Here is a 21301-nt window from a genome sequence, read left to right as displayed (position 1 = left end):
TTTTTTTTTTTTTTTTTTTTTTTTAGACAGAGGTGGAGTAATCCTTAAAGTGCAGGTAAGGGAGAGGGAGTTCCCCAAAGCAAACTGGCTCTGGCAGCTGCTGGGAGTCCCTTAGTCTCACCTTTTACTTACAGGATTAGTCCCTCCGGTTTGGTCTGACCCCAGGCACCAGACATTTCCCACATCTCTTAACTTTTCAGCAGTCAGCTCCCAAAAAGTTTATCCTCTGTTTGCAGTTGTTTCGAGTGCTAGGCTTCCCCAAGAAAGCAGAGTGGGGACTCCTTAAAAGTCCCCTCGGGGGTGTCAAAATTTGTGACTGAAAATTTGGTTCCCATCCTCCAAAGCCAATTAACACCAATTTAATAATGAGGACAGGGCTTTGAGAAAAGTCAAAGTGAGATGTCAAAGTTGTTAAATCCCCAGCAGGCATCTCCATTTGCACTCAAGCCGACTATGGGAGGGAAAGAAAACATTGCTTTCCTAATCTCACTTAACAAAGGGGAGTAAAGTTTACCACCCGCTTTGGGCTGCATTTCCAAGCAACCCAACTCCGGGAAAACCCATTCGCTTCTTTGGCCCCGGGATTTGGTGATCGCTGCGGCGGGGGGGGGCTGTAACACTCGGGGGGTTTGGGACCCTGTCCCTTCTACCCCCACGAGGGAGGGAGAGGGCCGGTACCCCTGAGCCGCCTTTCCCGCTCGCCGGGAGGAGGGGGCGGGGCAGTCCCCCGCCGACCTTACCCCCACCCCGCCCGCCTGTCCCTCGCTTCCGACAGAGCACCCCCCCCTCCGGAGAGGGGAGGTGGCGAAGGGGCGGAGAGGACAGAAGGGTGGAGGGGCCGGGAGGAACTGGGGCGGGAAAGATCTGCCATACCGCTGAGTTGAATCCTCCGGGCGGGGTGCGCGGACCCCGCCCATGCAGGAAGAGATTTTCAGGGGTCCTGCCAGGTTAAAACACATGGCTGTTGATCTAGATGGCCACACGGCCCGGCTGAAAGACAATATCTCTGACTTTGCGGATTAGAGGGAGGTGGAGGGACCCTCCTGGGGGCCATTCAACTCCAAGGGTGGGCCATTCTGAAGCACAGAGTGTCTGCCAGACCCGGCATTTCACTGAAAAAGAAAGATTCTGGGCCCTTGAGTGGGATCAAGGGTCAGGGACAGAGGCATGGAATGGCTTTGTCCCATACTGGGAGTTACTCAAACACAGACAATACAAACGTGACATGGACACACAGTAAACGTTTCACAAGTTCAGAAGCAAAGATTAAAGACAGACAGTGAATTCAACCTGAGAAAAAGAATTGCCAGCAAAACCAAACGGGTTGGCAGCAGAGTACCTAACGAGGGCACTTTTGTCCCTCTACCAACTGAGGGCACTTCCGTCCCTCCCCGAGTCCTCCAAGGCGTCCCTTGGGGGGTGGCCTGTGGCTTCAGGACACATCTGTCCACCACCGTCAGGGAGAACTTACACTCTCCACTGGCAGCCACACTGCCAACCCAAACCAAACCTAGCCAAAAACCAAACCTGAACCAAAAAGCTCTGAGAACTTATGCTCTCCACTGAGCCAAAAACCAAACCTGAACCAAGAAGCTCTGAGCGATCGCAAAGGAAAAACAAGGAGGAGAAGAAGAGGAAGAAGAAGAAGAAGAGGCGCCTTACTTACCCCCTAAAGGAGTCCGTTGGGGTCTCCTTGTCCGGCGATGCTCACTTCCCGGCCAACGCACCAAATGTAAGGGCCCAGCTAACACCGGAGGAAGAGACCACCAAGAGACTGACTTTATGCAATAAGCAGGAGGGGGTTTATTGAGATTCCAGCATGCTGGGGCTCCATGCCCACTCGAGAAGGGAGAGAGAGCCCAGAGCCCAGAGCCAGGGTTGAACAATGCTTAAGTACACTTTTTTGGGGGGAGGGCGGGGACTTTACATACATCACAGTCTCCTTTAACAAATCACCATACACCACGGGAAAGTCAAACAACAATTCTTAGACTTGATTAGTACATACATTGGTGGGAACAGGGCAGGCTGCAGTGATAGGTCATTCCTAAGGAGGGGGTTACATTCAAACTAATTGGTTCGGGCCCTGTATGCCTATGTGACAAGCTGCACAGAGCCCTAGGCTATTAATCAACTAAATGGCCAGTAGGGTGTTGTCTTAACTGCCTCAGGAATTTCAGGTTCTGGATGTAGCAGAGGAACTTAACAATTCCTGGTCCTTCACTTTTTAACTCAGGCCTTGCAGCTTAGAAACTTTACAATGCCCGGTCTTTTACATTTTAACTCAGGCTTTGCAGTTTAGAAGCAGCTTAGAAACTTTACCCTTTCAATATGAGTTTTTTTTCTCTGAATTATGAATGTGTAAAACAAATCAGAACACAAACTCATAAAGGTGAGCTTTAAGACAGTGTCGAATTTCTGGCTATAATCATCACTATAGTCATCATTTTGTTAGCTTTTCATATAGATTTCTATGATTCAGAAGAAATGATGTCTGTAAGATAATTTTATTACATTATCAACTTGTTTTAAGAATTTTGCTCAGATTTGTTCATATATGTACTGGAGTTTTAGATTTTATTCTTAGTCCAATTATTTACTTAATATTTGTAATGCTTAATTTGAATTGTCAACTTGATTGGATTAAGAGACCTCAAAGATTAAAAGGCTTCTGGGTGTGTCAATAAGGGTGTGTCTAGGAATGTTTGGCATGTGGGATATCAAACTGAAGTGAAGACCCTCCCTAAGCACAGGCAGCACCATCCTATAGGATGATGGCTTGGATGGAATAAAAGTTGAGCTGGCTGATGTTATTTGCAGAAATAATAAGACATTTCATCATATAATGGTCAAATCTACTTTCATTATTATCACTATCACTATAATTTATAATTTTTTTCAAAATGAATGAGATACAAGCTTTCTTTATGATCTTCCAAAGATGGAGTAGGTAATGAATGGTATGTGTCCCTTGAACCTCTGATTCCAATCATTTCTCCCCAAAAGGAGCCAATGATATTAGTTTCTCATTAAAACTTCAAAAGACATTTTATTTGTACAATGTATATTTGCATATGATAATTTCACCTTTAATAGTGGTCAACCATATATACTATTTTGGACTTTGTTTTTACGTAACAATTTATCTTCAAGATCCTTTGTATTAGGGTAGTTCCAAGGCATTTTGTTTCCTGGCTATTCCAGTATTGACACATATGAAAATTTATAGTACCAATTTTATGTAGATGACATTTACATAGTTTCCGAACTTTTCTGATTAAAATCAATGCATTAAAGAACCTCTTATGTATGTAAACTATTGCAAATGTGAGTTTACTAAAACTAGCATTATCTGTAAATGTTTCCAAGCATTTGTTCCATCTAAGGCAGGTCATGCACTGATATCTTCTAGCAAGCACTTTTTATGTTTAAAACTTTGCAGAATTAAAATGAAAAACTTGAGCACCAAAATAGGCCAAAGCATGTACCACAAGCCACATTTTTCCTTACTTCTTTCTAAACAGTGAGTAAAGTCCTTTTCCAAGTTTACCAACAGAACTACCAAGAGAAAATAATGCATTTAGACCATTGCCAAATGATTCCAATACTTGAAAAATCCAGGGAATTTTACTCTCCTTTGTATTATCAATCATATTTCTCAGTTGATTAATTGTTGCATTCATTTCCTCAGATTTCCTCTTGAATCCTTCCTCAAGCAAATCCTTTTGAACCTAAAATAAATAGAATTGAAAGGGGTGTAAATATTTTATCATTTTGAGTTATACTTTGTTTAAAAAACTTTGTCAACATGTCTTATTTTCTCCCTAAAATTTTTTCTCAATTACTGTAGGTTAATTTAGCAACAAAGACTATCATCTGAGCTAGACCTAGACACTACCAGGAAGTAACATTTCCCACTTTACTAATATTCACCCACCATTACAGATTGGCTGCGTGCTAACCAAGGTGTGAGAACAAATTCATATTCTTGCCAAGAAATGCTATTGGTCTGAATAAACAGATTCTCAGTCCCACTGGGATGGCATGGTCACCATCACATAGCAATGATGAGAACACATTATCTGATCCAGAAATCCATTACCATATAATTTCCAAATGGACAATGAGGGATTTCCTCTCATGCCCTGTGCAGCTGTTTACATCTGGATTTAACTGCAGCAAGTTTAGAAGCTGTCACTTTCCTGGGTTTCTACTTCTGTCGGTGCAGATCTGCCTTAAGATCTTTGAGTAGAAATAGGGCTCCAGACAACATGGGACTTGGATAATGCTAACCAGTTGCTGTTCCCATCTTGACTACAACTGGTTAAAATCTGTCTGCTTAATCAGGCCCTCATGAGATTTTTTTTGTTTGTTTATTCCTTTTATTCATTTACCAAATACTTGAAAATAAAACCTTAACAGTCAATCATTTTACCACTACACCCCTTATATGCATCTCTAAACAATGTTAATATTTGTCTTATATAAACACAAGGGCTTTATCATACTTATCAAAATTATCTCACATTATCTAATGCTTCCAATTTTCTTGATTGTTTCAAATATTCTGGAAGTTGTTTTGTTCAAATCAGGGTCCCAAAAAAGTTTATATATATTTGGTTATTAGGTCTGAACTATCTTTTAATCTAGAAAAGTTCACCTCACTACTAACTGCCATGACTTCTCCTTCTCTTCCTTCTTATCCTCCTCTTTCTCCTTCTTTCCTTTTTTTAATCCATTGACTTGTTTCAGACTGAGACAATTGCCCTATAGAATGTCCCACACTCTAGATATCACTGTCATAAGATTATTTTAAAATCTCCTTAAACAGCAACTTACACCATGTATAAAATCTAAAGATTTAAGGGACTATAAATGACTCTCCAGAGTCTAAATATAGAATACAATTTAAAAAAAACATCTTTTTACAAGAGAATTCAGGGCTTGCAATAAATCACAAGCAACACATGGTGATTATCTTCCTTCTGTGAGCTGAGTGTAATTTGCACTATTCCTTCTGGGGCCCCAGGACCATCAGAACTACTGAGCAGGGCATCACCCACCTTCAGCTGGTGCTCCAACATGGTGTTCTGGTTTTTCAGGAGCTCTTCTCTCTCCTCCTCCAGCTTCTTTTTCAGTTGCTCCACGTTTTCCTTGAAACTCCTCTCTTGAGCCTCCATCTGTTGCTGTTGTTCCTGTAGTTTCTGTCTTGAAAGCTCCTCTTCCCTCTCAGCTGCCTCCTTCTTGGCCCGCTCCTCTGTCACAGGAAAGTTTTAGAGAAGGAAGAAAGAAACAACAACTATACTATAATTTCCTGAGCTCAGAGACCAAACCAAATCTGAAAGGCAGGGCAAGGCAGGAAACCACAGAATTCACACAAGTCCACACCATCAAGTGCAAGTTTCAGACACTGATAGGAAAGGTCCTGCCTATCAGGTTGAGGTCTGACCTCTACTCCCCCTTGCTCCTCACACATTCAGCAGAGCATGCATTCCACAGAGAAGGGAAAGCTCACAGTTTGGAGAAGGTCTTCCTGTCAGACCTGTCAGAGGGCTTTACAGGAATCCAACCACCACCTGAGAGTGGAGTCGTGTCCCTGTACCTGCAATGGCCTTCTCCTTATCACTGAGGGCTTTATCTGCCTGCAGGATAGACTTCTCTGTTGCTGTCTGTGACTGCAGAAACCTCTGGAAGACCTCACCTGCCTGTGGAACCAAGAAGAAGCAAAAAACTTAGAAGACCACTTCTGTAAAAACAATATATCAGCCAGAGGCAGTGGTGCACACTTATAAATCCCAGCAACTTGGGAGGATGAGGAAGGAGGGTTGCAAGTTCAAAGCCATCCTCAGAAACTTAGCAAGGCCCTAAGCAACTTCACAAGACCCTGTCTCAAAAATGTAAAAATAAATAAAAAGGGCTGGGGATGTGACTTAGGATCGTTAGGCACCCCTGGGTTCAATCCCCAGTCCTCAGCAAAAAATAGAATAAAATAAAACAAACAAAAAACACACATGTCCATATCATTTTGGCTTCATGGTTAAAATTTCAGTGATTCCCTTCTAAGTGACCAAGCTCCTCAGTGTGACCTGAGACCCTCCATATCTCCTCTTCCTGCCCCCTCCTCCCCTTCTCCCAATGCTTTTTCCCTCCACTTGCTCTAGGCTCCACCTAGTCTAAATGAGGTGAAATTGTACAAATTATAATCTCTAATGCTTTCACGTGTTTGTTTTCCAATGTGAAATGCTGCCTCTGGTCTATGCTGCTGCTTTCTCCCACCACTGGCTGGGTATAACTTTGGACCAGTTATTAAATCTGTCTGGGCCTCTAAGTTCAGATGTATAAAATGTTCACATGAGGAGAGGTATTACATAGAGTTGTTTGGGAAACTAAATTAAAAGTTCTCGGGAAAAAGCATATCACCATGTCTATAGTCAATAGAATATGAAATGTTAATTGTGCCATTATTGTGTTTCCTGCCACCACCTATGTAGCCTGTTGTCCCTGGCTCATAAGTGATATCAATAAGTGATATCACTCAATATGTCCATTTAGTTGACTCTTTCTTACCTTGATAAGCCCTGAGAGCAAAGGTTCTGACTGAACCTTGGGAATCATCAGCACTTGGCACATTTCAAATAATGTGGATGAAGAAATTCATAAGTTCTTTCTGTCTTTGCTGAATTTCTGAAATCCATAATACCTTTGGAAATGAATACTTCCACTCTCAGGTAAATATAATAAATAGGAAGCATTCAAAGACTAAGTGGGGTCAGGGAGTAGCTCAGTGGTAGAGCACTTGTCTAGATAGCACAAAGCCCTGGGTTTCCATCTCCAGCTCTGGGGAAGACGGAGGGAGATAGAGGTATCATGCTTTCTTATCACTCACAAGTAGATTTAAGAGATCCCTTGACTGTTCTCTAAGCTACCCCATGTCCCCATACTCCTCACCTTGACTCCTTTCCTGGGCACTTGCAAATAGTTCTGTTCAACATTTTCTCTTGCTTTCATGTAGAGCTTGTGGCCTCCAGGAACAGAGAAAGTTCCTGCAGAAATGCTTTCCATTAGGGTCTTTGAAAGCCGATTCAGTTCAGCCTGGCAGTATTTTTCAGAAGTCTCCTCATTCTTCAGCAAGAAATAGTTCTTCTTCTCCTCTATTATTTTCTGCAATGGAATTATAGACACATGTTACTGGAAGATAGGAATGAAAAAGATAAAACTCCAAAGAACCTTATAGAAGGGTCAATCTAACTATATTGATGATGAGAAAAGCATTCAAGTGGAATAAGACTTGGGATGAATCAGAAATCACAAAACTTGACTCATTACATCCCTGAAGATCCTCTGCAAGTCTACAGGAAAATTTCTTAAACTTCCTGGGCCTCAAAATGCTCATCTGTGTGATGAAGGGATTGTATTCCAGAAGCTCCATGGTGTCTTGCCAGCTGTGGAGTGCTGTTATTCGATCTTCAATGATGCAATGAAACAAGGAATAACATAAGATGAATAGCAACGTGGAAAGAGGTGAAAGAAACTTTGGTTCCTAAGGAAAGGAGAGTGTGCACAGAAGAAGAAACAGTATGGGGTTGACTTGCAGGTGTTCTAGGCTGGCTTGTCACCCATAGAAGGATTTTTCAGTATTCATTAGAAGCATTCAGAATATGAAATGTTAATTGTGCCATTATTGATATTGATACAGACTTGACTTCAGTCATCAGATTGTTATGGAAGATATCTATTCTGGTTTTCCTTCAGTCATCTGAGAGATTTCTGGATAATGTGCCCCAAGTTTGGGGGAGGGGGCAAAGAGGGATATATGGTCTTTGGGAACTGTATTCCTCATGAGAATCCAAAGTGCTTTATCCTTGAATTAGAGAGAGGAACCCTGAGGTCCATAAAGGCACCTGTAGGCTTCATTTTCAAGGGAACTACCAGAAAAGGTAATAACTGAGACAATTACCGCCAGTTCCTTTTGGAACTCCTGATTTTCATCCTTGAAGGAGTGCTCCATGAAGACTGTGATGGCTTCCTTCTCACAGGCTGCGTGCACCTCCAGCAGCTCCTGGAGTGTGTCTGTGGGGAACTGCACCCGCTGGGCCATCTGCTCACTGTAGTGGTTGGCTGCCTTCTGCACAGCTGCTGAATTCTCACGCTGGGCCAGAGTGGTCACCGCATTCTCCAAACAAGGCACTGATCCACTAGCGATGGTGTCTACATAGGTCACCACCAGAGTCCCCAGGCCTGAGGAAGCCAGAAATTTTAGGGGATAAATTGGAATCTATAACTCAATAAGATCCAAGATTCTAAGACAATATTTCTAAAACCTCATACACATAAAAACACACTTGCCTACCTCTTTCTACTATCATCACTCTGGTGTTACTATTGATCTCAGTTTTACGGTTCTCTAGGCCACAGTATTTAAAATGTTAACTATCCACCTCCCTGTAATATATTAAGTGTATATGAAAACACAACGTCTCAATTAAAAGTCAAAGGAAAACACATTACATAGGTTGACCAATGAGGAAAGGTATATCAGATTATATTTATTGCCAAAACTTTGAAAGGATTTTTAGGTGTTTACAGGCCAGCATTTATATATGAGCTACTATAAGTTTCCAAAATACACATCACATTCTCCTTACAAACAACACTTAACATATAAGAATTCCCCTAAAAAATAGTATCTATCTGTTTTTATACACTATTAGTGATTTTTATTATCAATGGAGGATTTTTCAGATATGTGGAAGCCAAGACACCAGTAACAAAGTGCACAATTTTACAGAAGGTCTGTAAACCCTAAAAGTAACCTGATTTAAAATTGTGCGTATTTCTCCAATTATCAAACAAAACTAATGGAAACACATTATATAGTATATTCAACATGTATTAGTCAACACAGAAATATGAAAAGACTCACGATTGCCAGTAACCACAATCCCCTCTCTGAGTGTCTTGATCTTTGCCTGGGTAAAGATGTAAGAACTGAAACTATTTGTTTGTTCCTGGAATTTAGGATCCAGTTGGTCTTCTGAGATGCTCTCAATATGGGCTAGGTGTTCTTTGTTATTTGTTGGCCGGTCAAAGACAAAACACTTCCGTTTCGGAAAGAAATTCCTGATGCATTCCCTGGGCTGATTGAACATTGCAACTCTGGAGCCATTCCCTGAGGGATGTAAAAAACAGAGAATACAGTAGAAATTGTCTTAGGACTGGGAACTAAAGATTTTTTGACAGGGGTTGTTGTATCTTTGCAGTTAATATATACTGTTAAAGAACTGTTTTAACATTAACATTCAATACTTCTTTGCACACCAAACTTGTGCCAATGATGTAACTCTGACAAGAGATTTAGATCCTAGCAGAAAAAAAATATCTAGACTGATATCCCCAGATCTGAACATGGTACCAGTATATAGAGTTGTTATTTATTATATGTTCACTGAATGAATGAAAGGTTAAACATAAATCTCTGGTCCACTCAATCCCTTGCAAAAATTGAGCTGTGGGACCAGAAAGAAGACACACAAATAGTGATAATGGAGCAATATCAGAAATAACATTAGGAATACTGAGAACGATACCATAATTCATTAAGGAAAACTACTTCCATGCTAAAAAGAATTCATTTTTTTAAAAGCCAAATAAACAGAAAGAATGAAATAGTTGTTACCAGGGGTGGGGAGGAAATGGGAAATGTAGGTCAAACATTAAAGTAACAGATATGTAGGAAGCAGAAGTTTAGGGATCTAATGTACAACATGAGGACTATGGGTAACAAAACTACTATATTTGGGATTGTTATTAAATCAAATCAACTAACTATGTGAGATGATAGATGGATTATCAGCTTTACTTTACTAATCACCTTACTATCTGTATATATCCCATAATATTGGGATGTAATATAACAATGTAGTTTGTTTTTTTAAAATAACTTTCACACAATGTTAGCTATTTGTAGCAAACATTTCCAAAGACCAAAAGTAAACAAAATGTGATTTTTAAAATTTGAGACAGAGGTGTATATTTGATTTGACTATTTGCTTTTCTGCCTACCAATTTTTCAATTAATGTTTTGAGAAACCATACAGAGAAAAATGAAAGCACAAAAGAATAAATCAGAATTGGTATTCTCACAAGATTTTTTTAGGTATGCACCCATGTAAATAATTTACATATAAGCAATATGTAAACCAATTAATATAATTTTTTAAAATAATACCATGAGTAAATGTGTTGGAATTAAGAGAAAGCCACCATATACAAGTAAAATGAATGTTCTTATAATCATAATAAATATTGGAAAGGAATAAATAGAAAAGATACATGCTTCTTCAGGCCTATTTAGAACACAAAGGTATGAGAGTGGAAAGGGAGTACTGGCAAGTGAACTCAGGGCCGTTCCAGGGAGTTACATACCCAAACCTTTTTAGTTTTCATTTTAAGATAGGATCTTGCTAAGTTGCCCAAATTGGCCTCAAACTTGAGATCCTGCTGCTCTAGGCAGGGGCCACTACCACTGAGCTATATCCACAGCCTTTTTTATTTTTTTATTTTGAGACAGGTCTCATTAAGCTTGAACTTGAGATTCTGCTGCTCTGTACTTTAATGTTTGACCTACATTTCCCATTTCCTCCCCACCCCTGGTAACAACTATTTCATTTTTTCTGTTTATTTGGCTTTTAAAAAAATGAATTCTTTTTAGCACGGAAGTAGTTTTCCTTAATGAATTACGGTATTGTTCTCAGTATTCCTAATGTTATTTCTGATATTGCTCCATTATCACTATTTGTGTGTCTTCTTTCTGGTCCAAGTGCCAAGAATTACAGATGCCACACCTGGATCACAAAGGTATTCATATGAATGAAATAAATACACTAGTATTTTAAAATTATAAGAATTATCTCTGTGAAATACATATTTTTTCATGTATTTGATTATAATTTCATGTCTAACAATTTTGAGGCCATTTGTTCTCCTAAACAGAAGAAAGCAGATGCCAAAGAGGGTACACAAGTGTCTGGTCACTAGAAAGTTTTAGCCTCCATTGTAATCAGGAAACTAAAGTAAAAATTGTTTAAAAGAATTTGGTTTTGAATAATTTCATTGTATTTTAGGCCTTATATTTCTTAAGTAAACATTAGTTCCTGGAGCTCTTCAACCTATACTCCACTCACCATTGCTGCAGACCTCAGTTCAGTCTCAAATACTAATGGAACCCAAGAAATGATGGGCAGTTTTCAGTGATCCCACCCACTCCTGAGCCACACTCTGGTACCTTTAATCAGCTTCAAGGCATTCTCCAAGTACTGGTCTTCTGTGATGTCCTCACCATTAAACTTCAGCTCCAGGGTGAAATCCCGGACAGTCCAGACAAAGTCTGGAAAGAAACTCACAAACTCTGTGCAATCTTCTATTTCATCAGGCTCTGAGGAGGACTTTGCCCTGATTAATTCTGTCAGCTCTGTCACATAACTAGGTCTTGGCTGAGGAAAAAACATCATTTCCGTGTTTCCCTATTAAAAAGTTCTAATAAACGGCCTCTTTTGCCATAGGTGCTCACTGCTTCACCAGAAACTACAAAAGATAATGACTCAATATTCATTCCCCTAAACTCAATGACAAGGTGGTTGAGTTCCTGGAAGGATACTGCAGCTGGTCCAGGGCCTGCTGATTGATGGTGCCCATGCTGTTGTAGACAAAGGTGCTGCTGAGAAGCACGGCCAGGGCAAAGATCCAGGAGTCATTCTTAGGGTCACCCTGGAAATCACATTACAGCAAGGAACTTAGGAGTTATATCTTAAAAATTCATTCAGACCTTTATTCTGTCAGTCTTTCTTTATGGGTTTACTAATAGGAATTCATATGCAATGAAGAAAGACCTGAACAAATAATAGCTTTGACAATTATAAGGTTTCTTAGAATCTTAATTTCTTCATATGATGATTCTCATCTTACATAGCTTTATTTTTCTCAATGAGATGAAATAAGATAATATACATACATAAACTTGTACTCTATTGGGTTCTCAATAGGATATTCATTCAATCATTGATGTTAGCATTTCCTCATTCTCTCTATATTTATTGACCATAGACCATATAAAACATATAAATATCAGAGTAGGGATAGCTGGGCATAGATGGCTACTGATCCCACTGATCTTAGATTTAGAAAAACAAATTTAACAATAACAAGTTACTTTGAGATGACTAATTCAAAGCAATGAAGATATTCACAATAATAAATACAACACAGATAATAATATCTATAAAAATTTGGATCTTAGTAATTTATATAAGTAGTGAAATCCATAGCTGTTATATTAAATTAAGAAGTACATGTCAATCAAGAAAGAACAATCAAGAAAGTTGGAGAAAAACATGTATGAAGCCTTCCTAGAGATCATGAGCTGACCATTAAAGAGTTGGCAGAAGGTTGACAGAACAAATAAAGACGATCCTACAAGTAGAAAGATCCACAGAAACAAAACTAGAGATTGTAGGAGTCTTTGCAGTGAAAATAGTTATTTTGTTTGACTGAGAAGCAAGTAAGAGCAGGAAACAATGCTGGATCATGAGCGCTGACACAGGTTGATGAAGGACATGAAAGGTCAGGCTAATTTGTTTCTATAAATTGTAGTATTTGTCTAAATTAAATCTAGAAATTACTTCTAATATAAAGAGTATATAAAGCTTGTTCCTAGAGAGCAAGGTAATAACAGATTCAGGCCTATAATATTCTATATAGCAATTTAAGGGTGGCTCCCCACCCTTAAATTCATTTCCTTATTTCCCCAAAACTCTAATATTAAAAAGTATTCAATGTTTTTAGAACTAGGACTTGTGGCAAATGAAAATCCATTTACATAAGCACATACCATTGTTTGATAGATGGCTTTCAACTCTCTATGACAATGACATTTTTAAGTAAACAAAAAGAGAAATTCTAAAATCTATACAGGACCACAAAGGATACTGAATAACCAAACCAATCTTGAGCAAGAAGAACAAAGGTTAAGGTATCACACTTCCTGATTTAAAATGTTACAAAGCTACAGTGATCAGATCAGTATGGTAATGTTGTAAAAGCAGGCATCTAGACCCATGTAACTGAAGAACACCCAGAAATAAATCCATGCTTTAATAGTCAACTCAGCTTGGACAACAGTGCCAAGAACACACAATAGGGACAGAATGGCTTTGTTAACAAGTGATGTCAGAAGAATTGGATATCCATAGCCAGAAGAGTGATTAAAATTGAACTCAAAATAGATTTGAGACTTGCATGTAAGCACTGAAAGTGGATGTACTACTGTGTGTATATCCAAAGGAAATGAAGTTGAGGCATGGAATCAAACCAAGTGTTCATCAATGGATAAATGGATACAGAAAATGTGGGAAATGCACACACCAGAATACCACACATCCATAAAAGCGAGGAAATCTTGTCATTTGCAACAACATACATGAACCTGCAGGACTTTAAGCGAAAGTGAAATGAAGAGAGGCACAAACAGGCAAATACCACCTAACCGCACTTGTGTGGAACTTAGAGAAGTTGCATCCATACAAGTAGAGAGTGGAATGGTTGTTGAAAGGGTGGTTCAAAGGCAGGGAAAGGGTCATAGAGAAACAAAACACAAAATTTCAGTTAGACAGTAGGAAAAAAATGACCATGTGTCCTGAAATTTCAAGAAGAAAACAGGCAAAAGCTTTTTAACATTGGTTTAGCCTTGGTTTTTGTGGAAATGACACCAAAAGTACAGACAACAAAAGCAAAATTAGACAAGTGGGAGAGCATCCAACTAAAAACCTTCTTGCAAGCAAGAAAAACAATCAGCCAGGTAAAAAGGAAACTACAGAATGGAATAAAAATATTAGCAAACCATATCTGATAAGGGGTTAATATTCAAAGTATATAAGAAATTCATATAACTCAACAGTAAATCAAGCAACCCCCAAAATATGAGCAAAAAGTTAATATACAAATTGCCAATGGGTTCATGAAAAGAAATTCAACATCACTAATTATCAGGGAAATGAAAGTCAAAATCACAATTAGCTATCACAACAATTAGGATGGCTATGAACAAAAAGACAAAAGATGACATGTGTTGATGAGGATATAGAAAAAAAAACACTTGTATGCCGTTGATTGGAATGTAAATTGGTATAGCCGTTATGGAAAACATTCTGGAAATTCCTCAAAAAATAGAAGTACCATATGATCCAGCAATATCACTTCTCGAGAGCCAAAGGAAGTAATATCAGTATCTCAGAGAGATACCTGCCCTTCCATATTTATTACAGCATTATTTCACAACAGCCTAGATATAGATGTTTACCAAGGAATAAATGGGTAAAGAAAGTGTGGAGTATGAGTACTCAAACCTAAAAGAACAAAGGAAATTGTGCCATTTGCAAAACATGAATGAAAATTGAGGGCAATATGCTAAGTGAAGTACGCCAGGTACAAAAAGAAAAATACTACATTATCTCATTCAGGTATGGGATGTAAAGTGGTCCAATAGTCAAACCCATAGCAGCAGAAAATGGGATGATGTGTTCTGGGATCTGGGGAATGGGAGAAACAGGGAGATACTGGTCAAAAAGTACAGAGTTTCAGTTATACAAAATAAATAATTTCTAGAGTTCTAAGGTATAGCATGGTGACTCTAGTTAACACTGTATTGTATACTTGAATTTTGCTAAGAAGTTCTCTTAAGTGTTCTCACTATAAAAGCAAAAAGAAAACTAAAAATTAATACATGTATGAATTTGTTTGTACCGATCATTTCACAAAGTAAATCAAAACATCAACTTGTGCACCTTAAATGCATACAATTTTATTTGTTAATTATATTTCAAAGAAGTTGACAAAAAGTAAGCACAGAATATCTAAATCCTTATGCAAAAAAAGAGAGCATAGAAATTTAGACGCTTTTCTCAAATAAGTCTCAAAATAAAGGACAGATCACAGGCTGGGACTGTAGCTCAGTGGTAGAGTGCTTGCCTAACATGTGTGAGGCACTGGGTCTGATCCTCAGCACTACATAAAAATAAATAAAATAAATGTATTGTGTCAAAAAAAACAGATCACTCAGTTTACCTATTGTTAGAAAGCTACAATATCAAAAATCCATCTTAAAATGTGTATTATAAGTCAAAAATATGCTTTGATAGAACCAGCAGTCATAGATTTCTCAAAGACTTCCAGAATGTTTGTAGTTTGAAAGGTAGATCAGGAGGCTTTCCTCATCCACAGGGATGAGGCTGATACCTCTTCACCCTTCTATCAAGCTCCCCTTATACTTAACTATTTTATCAAGTTGGGATGTGCTATGTGCATCAGTTGTCAAGCTATTGGAAGTGCTAATGGATGGCAGCCCTCAGAGGTCAGCACTCAATGAGAAAGGCTTCCAGACCTCCAAGGACTGATCAGCACCAGGGATCAAGACCCAACTTCCTTGTCTCAACACAGGATCCTTCCAAAGGGCCAACCCAGCCACAGATGTCCCCATGGAACTGACAGGGGTCAGGCACTACACTGCAGCATGGGACCTTCCTCTCTCCAACCTGCTTCTTTCCCAGGCCTTGTATTTAACCTGAAGCATAGGTGTGGTCTCCTCAATGGGGCTGCAGGCAATTTTTTGAGGACAGAGCCTTTACTTGGTCAGTAATGCCAATCTACTGAGCCCAGAAGGCTAGAACTTAGCTACTCAATAATTTTTTTATTATATTGAATCAAAGCATTCACCCTACTGAAGCAAAATTAAAGATAGGCAGTTAGTGTAGATAGGTGGTTTGGTCAGATTGAGAAAATGGAGGCCAATTTGGGTCCAGGAAGTTAGAGACTGCCCCTGGAGATTGGAATGTTAATGCCTCCAGAGCCCTTTGAGCACCAAGATCACCTGCCTGTACTGCCCCTCCCAAAAGGTTGTTAAGGAAGCTTCCAGTGAGCAGACAGGAAACTGCTAATTAATGCCTCCCAGGCTGCCCATTCCCTTCCTGCCCAGATCACTCCACCTTGGCCGTTCCAACCCACCTGCTTCTCACCTTTTTTACCATTCCACCTAGATCTCTTGGGCAGGAAGGAGAGAGATAAGGGGGAAGAGGTCATGAGAACAAAGAAAATCTAAAATGTATAAAAGGGGCAAGATGCTGTCACTTCTTGGGATACCAGGATACCAGCTATGGCCCCCTTCTCCTAGGAGAAGTCTGTGTTACTATTTTTTAAAATAAAATTGCTTCCCATACTTGCTGCTTCTATAATGTTCAAAAACTTCCACATTTGAGGAAGCAGAACTCCTCAATGATAAAGGGTGGTATTGCTAACCATCAAGAAATAAAACATTCTATTCACCATACCTCTATCTTATCTGAGCTGGAGGTAAGATTTAGACTACCAGTTTGCCTTATTCACTATAGGTCTGTTTCCAGGTGGTAGATCAAAGCAGTTAAATTGTAAAGGGTCATAAAGCCATAAGGAGAAAATTCAGCATACAAGGGATCTGAGACTCCCTCCCTCACCTTTTCCACATCGCCCAGGCCCTCAGTGTCCAGAAGAACCAGGGTGTGATTTGGCTTGATGGGGTGGGGCACACACCACATCCAGATGCCCTTGGTTTCAGATTGCACTGTGGAGCCCAAAGGAAAGCCTGCAAGGGAAGGGGAGAACAACATATGCTGAGAGCAGAACTCCTAAGCAGCCTAGAACCCACAGAGCCTGGGATCTTGGATTGTGTGTACCCCAACAGCCAAGATGGTAGAATCTCTACTTCCTCAAGAATGCCTTACTTTGCAAGTCATCTATTTTAAGGAGCAGAGGATCAGTCATTAATCTGAGAATGATGCCACTTGAGGGTTCTAGATGAAGACAAAGAGGCATTCATGAACTAGACAAAATGGAGGTCACTAGTAGGAAGCATTTAAAAGAAATGGTGAAGCCCAGAGATCTGCAGATTAAAGATAGATTTAAGAACAAAAAAAAATGAAAAAGGGAAGTTGGAATACTATTTTTTGCATTGAAAAACAAGTGAAAGAAAAAGCAAAACAGAAAAAGAGTAGTTGCAATAGGAAGTGAAGTCCAAGAAGGATTTTTAAGATGACAGATATTCAAAGATTTTTACATGTTGATGAAATATTACGTAGAGGGGAAAAAATATTTTATATAAGACAGAAGAAACATTTATGGAAGTGTTAGAAAAGATGTGGATGTTAGAAAAGATACAACTGTGAGCACCAGTAGGAGAGATTTTCCTTAATCAGAATAAAGAAAAGAATATGGGGAAAGATTACAGTAAAGTAGTAATTTGGCCATGAGAATTAGAATGAGAAAGTTCCTTTACTGAGAAAAGTTGGGTCCTCCCTTGAATGAGGATCATCACTAAGAAGCTGAGATTCAGTTGGAAACAAGCAACTGGCCCTGCCCAGGACACCACTCACCGCAGTTCTGTCCTGCCAGACGGTTCATCAAGTAGGATTTTCCTGTACGGTACAGTCCAACAATGGCCACCACTATGACTGGCTGAGAAATCTTCTCAAGAATTCTTAGAGCCTGCTGGTTCACCATCAGCTGCTCATTGTTATTTTCCACCAGACAAATGGGGGCTGACATTTTTGGTCCAGATGCCATAGCAACCTGCTAACCTGGAACAGCCTCCAAGTAGAAATAAGATTACAAAGTCATTCTCTGTCTCAGAGTTATCCAACCACCCATCAACTTGGGACTGATGAGCCATCTGTACTTTGTTTGGGACTACACATAACTGAACAAGAGCAGACTCCACAAGGTTGCCTTCATCATTCTCCCAAATCTCTAATGTTTTTGATGAAACATAAGGTGTTATCTTCTCTGAAATTTTTCTACAAGTAATAATAAAACCCATGTAATGTTACTGAGGGTCTAAAATATGCTAAAAACTGTAATAAATAATTTATGTACCTGCAAGTTAGAGATTATTCAGCCCACTTTGCAAATGAGATAAATAAGCTTCACAAATGCTGAGTGAATATGTCACAGAGGCAGGATTAAAAACCTAGACAATTGAGCAGAATGGCAGACTAGAAAGCTTTAAGCTCTTGTTCCTTCCATGGAGATGTAAAAAAAAAAAAAGAAGCTAAAATAATCTTATAAGAATTCTGAAAACCATTCAAAGAAACTGTGTGCAAAGCCACATTCAAAATAGAAGGAAATTCTATGTCTTTGCTTGCCCTTTCCCTAGCCACTCCCCAGGACATCACAGTCTTATTCTGAAGGTCTGATCCTGAATCCTCCCCACACTTTGAACTGGAGGGAAAGGAGCAGATCTTATTAGCAATAGGCTAACCTGACTGGGGCCTACTTTTCTAGTTTGTTTTTTCCTAACTTGGATTTCAGATAACCATGAATTCTTGGATATGATACCAAAGCACAGGAAATAAATGAGAAACAGATAAACTATACTTCTTTAAAATTGAAAACTGTTATACACAAAGGATGCTATCAATGGAGCAAAAGAAAACTCACACAAAATGGGTGAAAAATATTTGCAAATCATTTGTCTGATTAAGGATTAATCTCCAGACTCTACGAAGACCTCCTACAGCTCATCAACAAGAACAGAAAACCCAATTTAAAAGTGAGCAAATGACTGAAATAGACATTTCTCCAAAGAAGATACGCAAGTGACCATAAGCACATTGAGACAGGCTCAACTCCACTAATAACTAGTGTAAAAGGAAATTTGGAGATATAATAAAATTTTAGAGTTCATTTGAATAAGATCAGTTTGTGTTTGGGGAAATATCCAGATTGAAGACTGTTTGTTTTAGTGTTTGTGTTCTGATAACAAAGCCTCAGAATCAAGTATTTATTAGAAAAATGTAGAAGCATGAGGAATAACTGATTAGTGGTAGTTACAAATTTGCCTTTTATGGGTTAACATGTAACAAGTATTAGTCACATAATCATATGTTAATTGGCTACTTATGAGTAACTGAGGTTAGGTTTTCATTCCATTTTACATAAGCATTTACCCAAATGACCCAAGTTTGTTTTGTTTAGATTTGAAGCTTTCACAAGGATAATATTATTTTTAACATCTAGTTGGCTTTGTTTGCTCAGAAATTTTTCAGGCCAAATCTCCACTTTAATCTTGCTTTAATATTAAGGAAATGCAAATCAAACCACAATATAGAGCCAGGTGTGGTAGCTCAGGCCTATAATCCCAGCATAAACAAGAATGAGTTTATAGCATTTACTGGTAAATGGATGGAACTGGAGAATATCACATAAGTCAGTCATATTAACCAGCCCTAGAAGGTCAAAGATTGAATGTTTTCTCTCATATGCAGAAACTAGATGAAAATAAGGGAAAATAAAAGAAAAAGAGATAGGGGAATACCATGAAAATTGAAGAGTTCAGTGAAGTAAAAGAAAGAGATTGAGGGAGAAGGAGGAGGAATAGGAAAAGGGAGGAACAGTGAAATTAATCTGACCATACTTTCCTATGTATATATATGAATATACCACAGTGAATTTTACCTTTATATGTTTAAATAATTTATGCATATAAATTTATGAATATAAATTATTTATATGTAAATAATTTTGTATCTTTATTGTATATTATACAATTTATATATTAAATATTAATATAATTTTATTATATATATTCTTTCATATATATATATATATATATATATATATATATATCCATAAAGCACTGTTTTTTTAAACCCATAAATAAATAGAAGAAAGATCAGTAGGGTAAAGAGAAGAGGGTGGGGAGAAGGAGAGGCAAAGGATAAATATGGGAACTGAATTGGAGCAAAGTTTATTCCATGCTTGTATAATTATGTCAAAAAGAACTCCAGGGCTAGGGTTGTGGCTCAGTGGTAGAGTGCTTGCCTAGCATGCCTGAGGCATTGGATTCAATCCTCAGCATCGCATAAAAATAAAATAAAGGTATTGTGTCCACCTACAACCAAAAAATAAATATTTTTTTAAAAAAGAACTTCAATATTATGTATAACTGAAATGAACTAATTTTTAAAAATAGCTCTAAGATTCACATGAATTCACTTAAATCAGGGGTTTCCTCTAGCAAAGCCTAAGTTGGGTAATTACAGAGTTAATATGAGTAAAACTATAGGTCCAACCTGAAGGGTGTTCCGACAACTAAGTGAAACAGCAGAAGTTTATATCTTAGAATAGCATACATCCAATGCAGAATTCAGTAAATGTTTCTTGAATTAATGGAAATTAAGTTATAATAACCATACTAAGCAAATCGGTCCATTAGATCATATGTCTCAACAAAATCTGCACACTGTTAATTTTTCACAGGAACAGAACATTAATCAAGTTCAAACATGCTGTTCCTCTTATCTGGTTCTTCAACATGAAGAACATCAATGTTGTGATTCCTGGAATTGTCATAATTCTTCGAATTGGGAGGGCCCCCTCTCTGCAGTCACAGGTCTAGCATGATATGGCTGTTACTGCAGACAACTTTAGAAATATCTCTGGTTAGCTATGAATGAACTGCTGAGCATTTTAAATTCAAATTAATGATTATTCTTTTGATCCTATTGAGGAATGGTTTCAAACTTCAGTGTACATAAGAATCACCCTAAGGGATTATTAAAATGTAGATTTTTCAAGTGCTACAGGTGACTCTGATGTCCCTGTGAGAAACAAACATCACACTCACACACACACACACACACACACACACACACACAGCATCTTGCCTATACAGTTACTTTGAACAACAAAGATCAGCACTACAGTAAATAAATTTGTTTCTACATGGGAATAGTTCTCATTCTAAAGATATCTTAAGTGTGACTACCAGAAAGATAAAAAGAGAAGTCTCTGGATTATAGTTGCCTTAAGTTCCTAGGCAGGGAGCCTCTCCTTCTGCATATTCCAGAACTGGGAAGGGAACTGAAAGAGGTCAGCAGATGGCAGATGGGCTCCCATCCAGGGCTCTTTCCACTCCCCTAGCTTCTGCCTTGAGTTGAAGATGCAGGGAATTCAGGGACCAATGGCTTCTGTGTGTCTGGCTGTTACCTCGAAGCTGTCATTGGTCAAAGGGAGAAGCTGAGCTTCCCCAGAACTAAAGCCAGGGAAAGACCCCTGCAGGCTCAATAATGGGCTACCCTCCCTTCCTGGCCATCCTCCAATTGCCACTTTGAACTGGAAATCAAGTCAAAAGTAAGACTAAGTGGCATGTAAAAAGAAGAAGAGGAAGAAGGAGGGGGAGTTGGGAGGAGGAGGAGGGGAAGGAGGAGGGGGGGGGCGAGGG

At 38.8% G+C, this 21301-nt stretch overlaps 1 protein-coding gene and 1 long non-coding RNA gene across 5 annotated transcripts in view; both read right to left on the bottom strand.

The window, feature by feature from the left end:
* Nucleotides 1-188: 188 nt before the first annotated feature.
* On the bottom strand, nt 189-1871 carry LOC125620129. Its single transcript, XR_007351707.1, has 2 exons — nt 1581-1871; nt 189-1527 (listed from the first exon to the last, which is right to left on the bottom strand). It is a non-coding gene; the product is annotated as an uncharacterized LOC125620129 (long non-coding RNA).
* A 1158-nt stretch (nt 1872-3029) lies between these two features.
* Gbp6 (guanylate binding protein family member 6) overlaps nt 3030-21301 on the bottom strand; it is an 18608-nt gene continuing 336 nt past the window's right edge. For 2 of the 4 annotated variants that reach the window (XM_048814496.1, XM_015500908.2), the window contains 8 exons: nt 11657-11766; nt 11285-11481; nt 8924-9169; nt 7958-8238; nt 6949-7161; nt 5603-5705; nt 5064-5257; nt 3030-3731 (listed from right to left, as the gene is read on the bottom strand). In XM_048814496.1, coding sequence (XP_048670453.1) covers nt 3507-3731; nt 5064-5257; nt 5603-5705; nt 6949-7161; nt 7958-8238; nt 8924-9169; nt 11285-11481; nt 11657-11766 — 1569 coding nt within the window. In that variant the 3' untranslated portion in view covers nt 3030-3506. Of the gene's footprint in view, nt 3732-5063; nt 5258-5602; nt 5706-6948; nt 7162-7957; nt 8239-8923; nt 9170-11284; nt 11482-11656; nt 11767-16538; nt 16667-17453; nt 17668-21301 lie in introns of all 4 variants that reach the window. The other 2 variants (XM_015500907.2, XM_048814494.1) reach the window with 2 other exon arrangements.

This window comes from Marmota marmota, unplaced genomic scaffold, assembly GCF_001458135.2.
Source record: "Marmota marmota marmota unplaced genomic scaffold, marMar, whole genome shotgun sequence".
In the NCBI taxonomy this organism is placed as follows: domain Eukaryota; kingdom Metazoa; phylum Chordata; class Mammalia; order Rodentia; family Sciuridae; genus Marmota; species Marmota marmota.
Note: the sequence above shows the minus strand (reverse complement) of the source record. Positions and strands in the feature narration are given on the sequence as shown.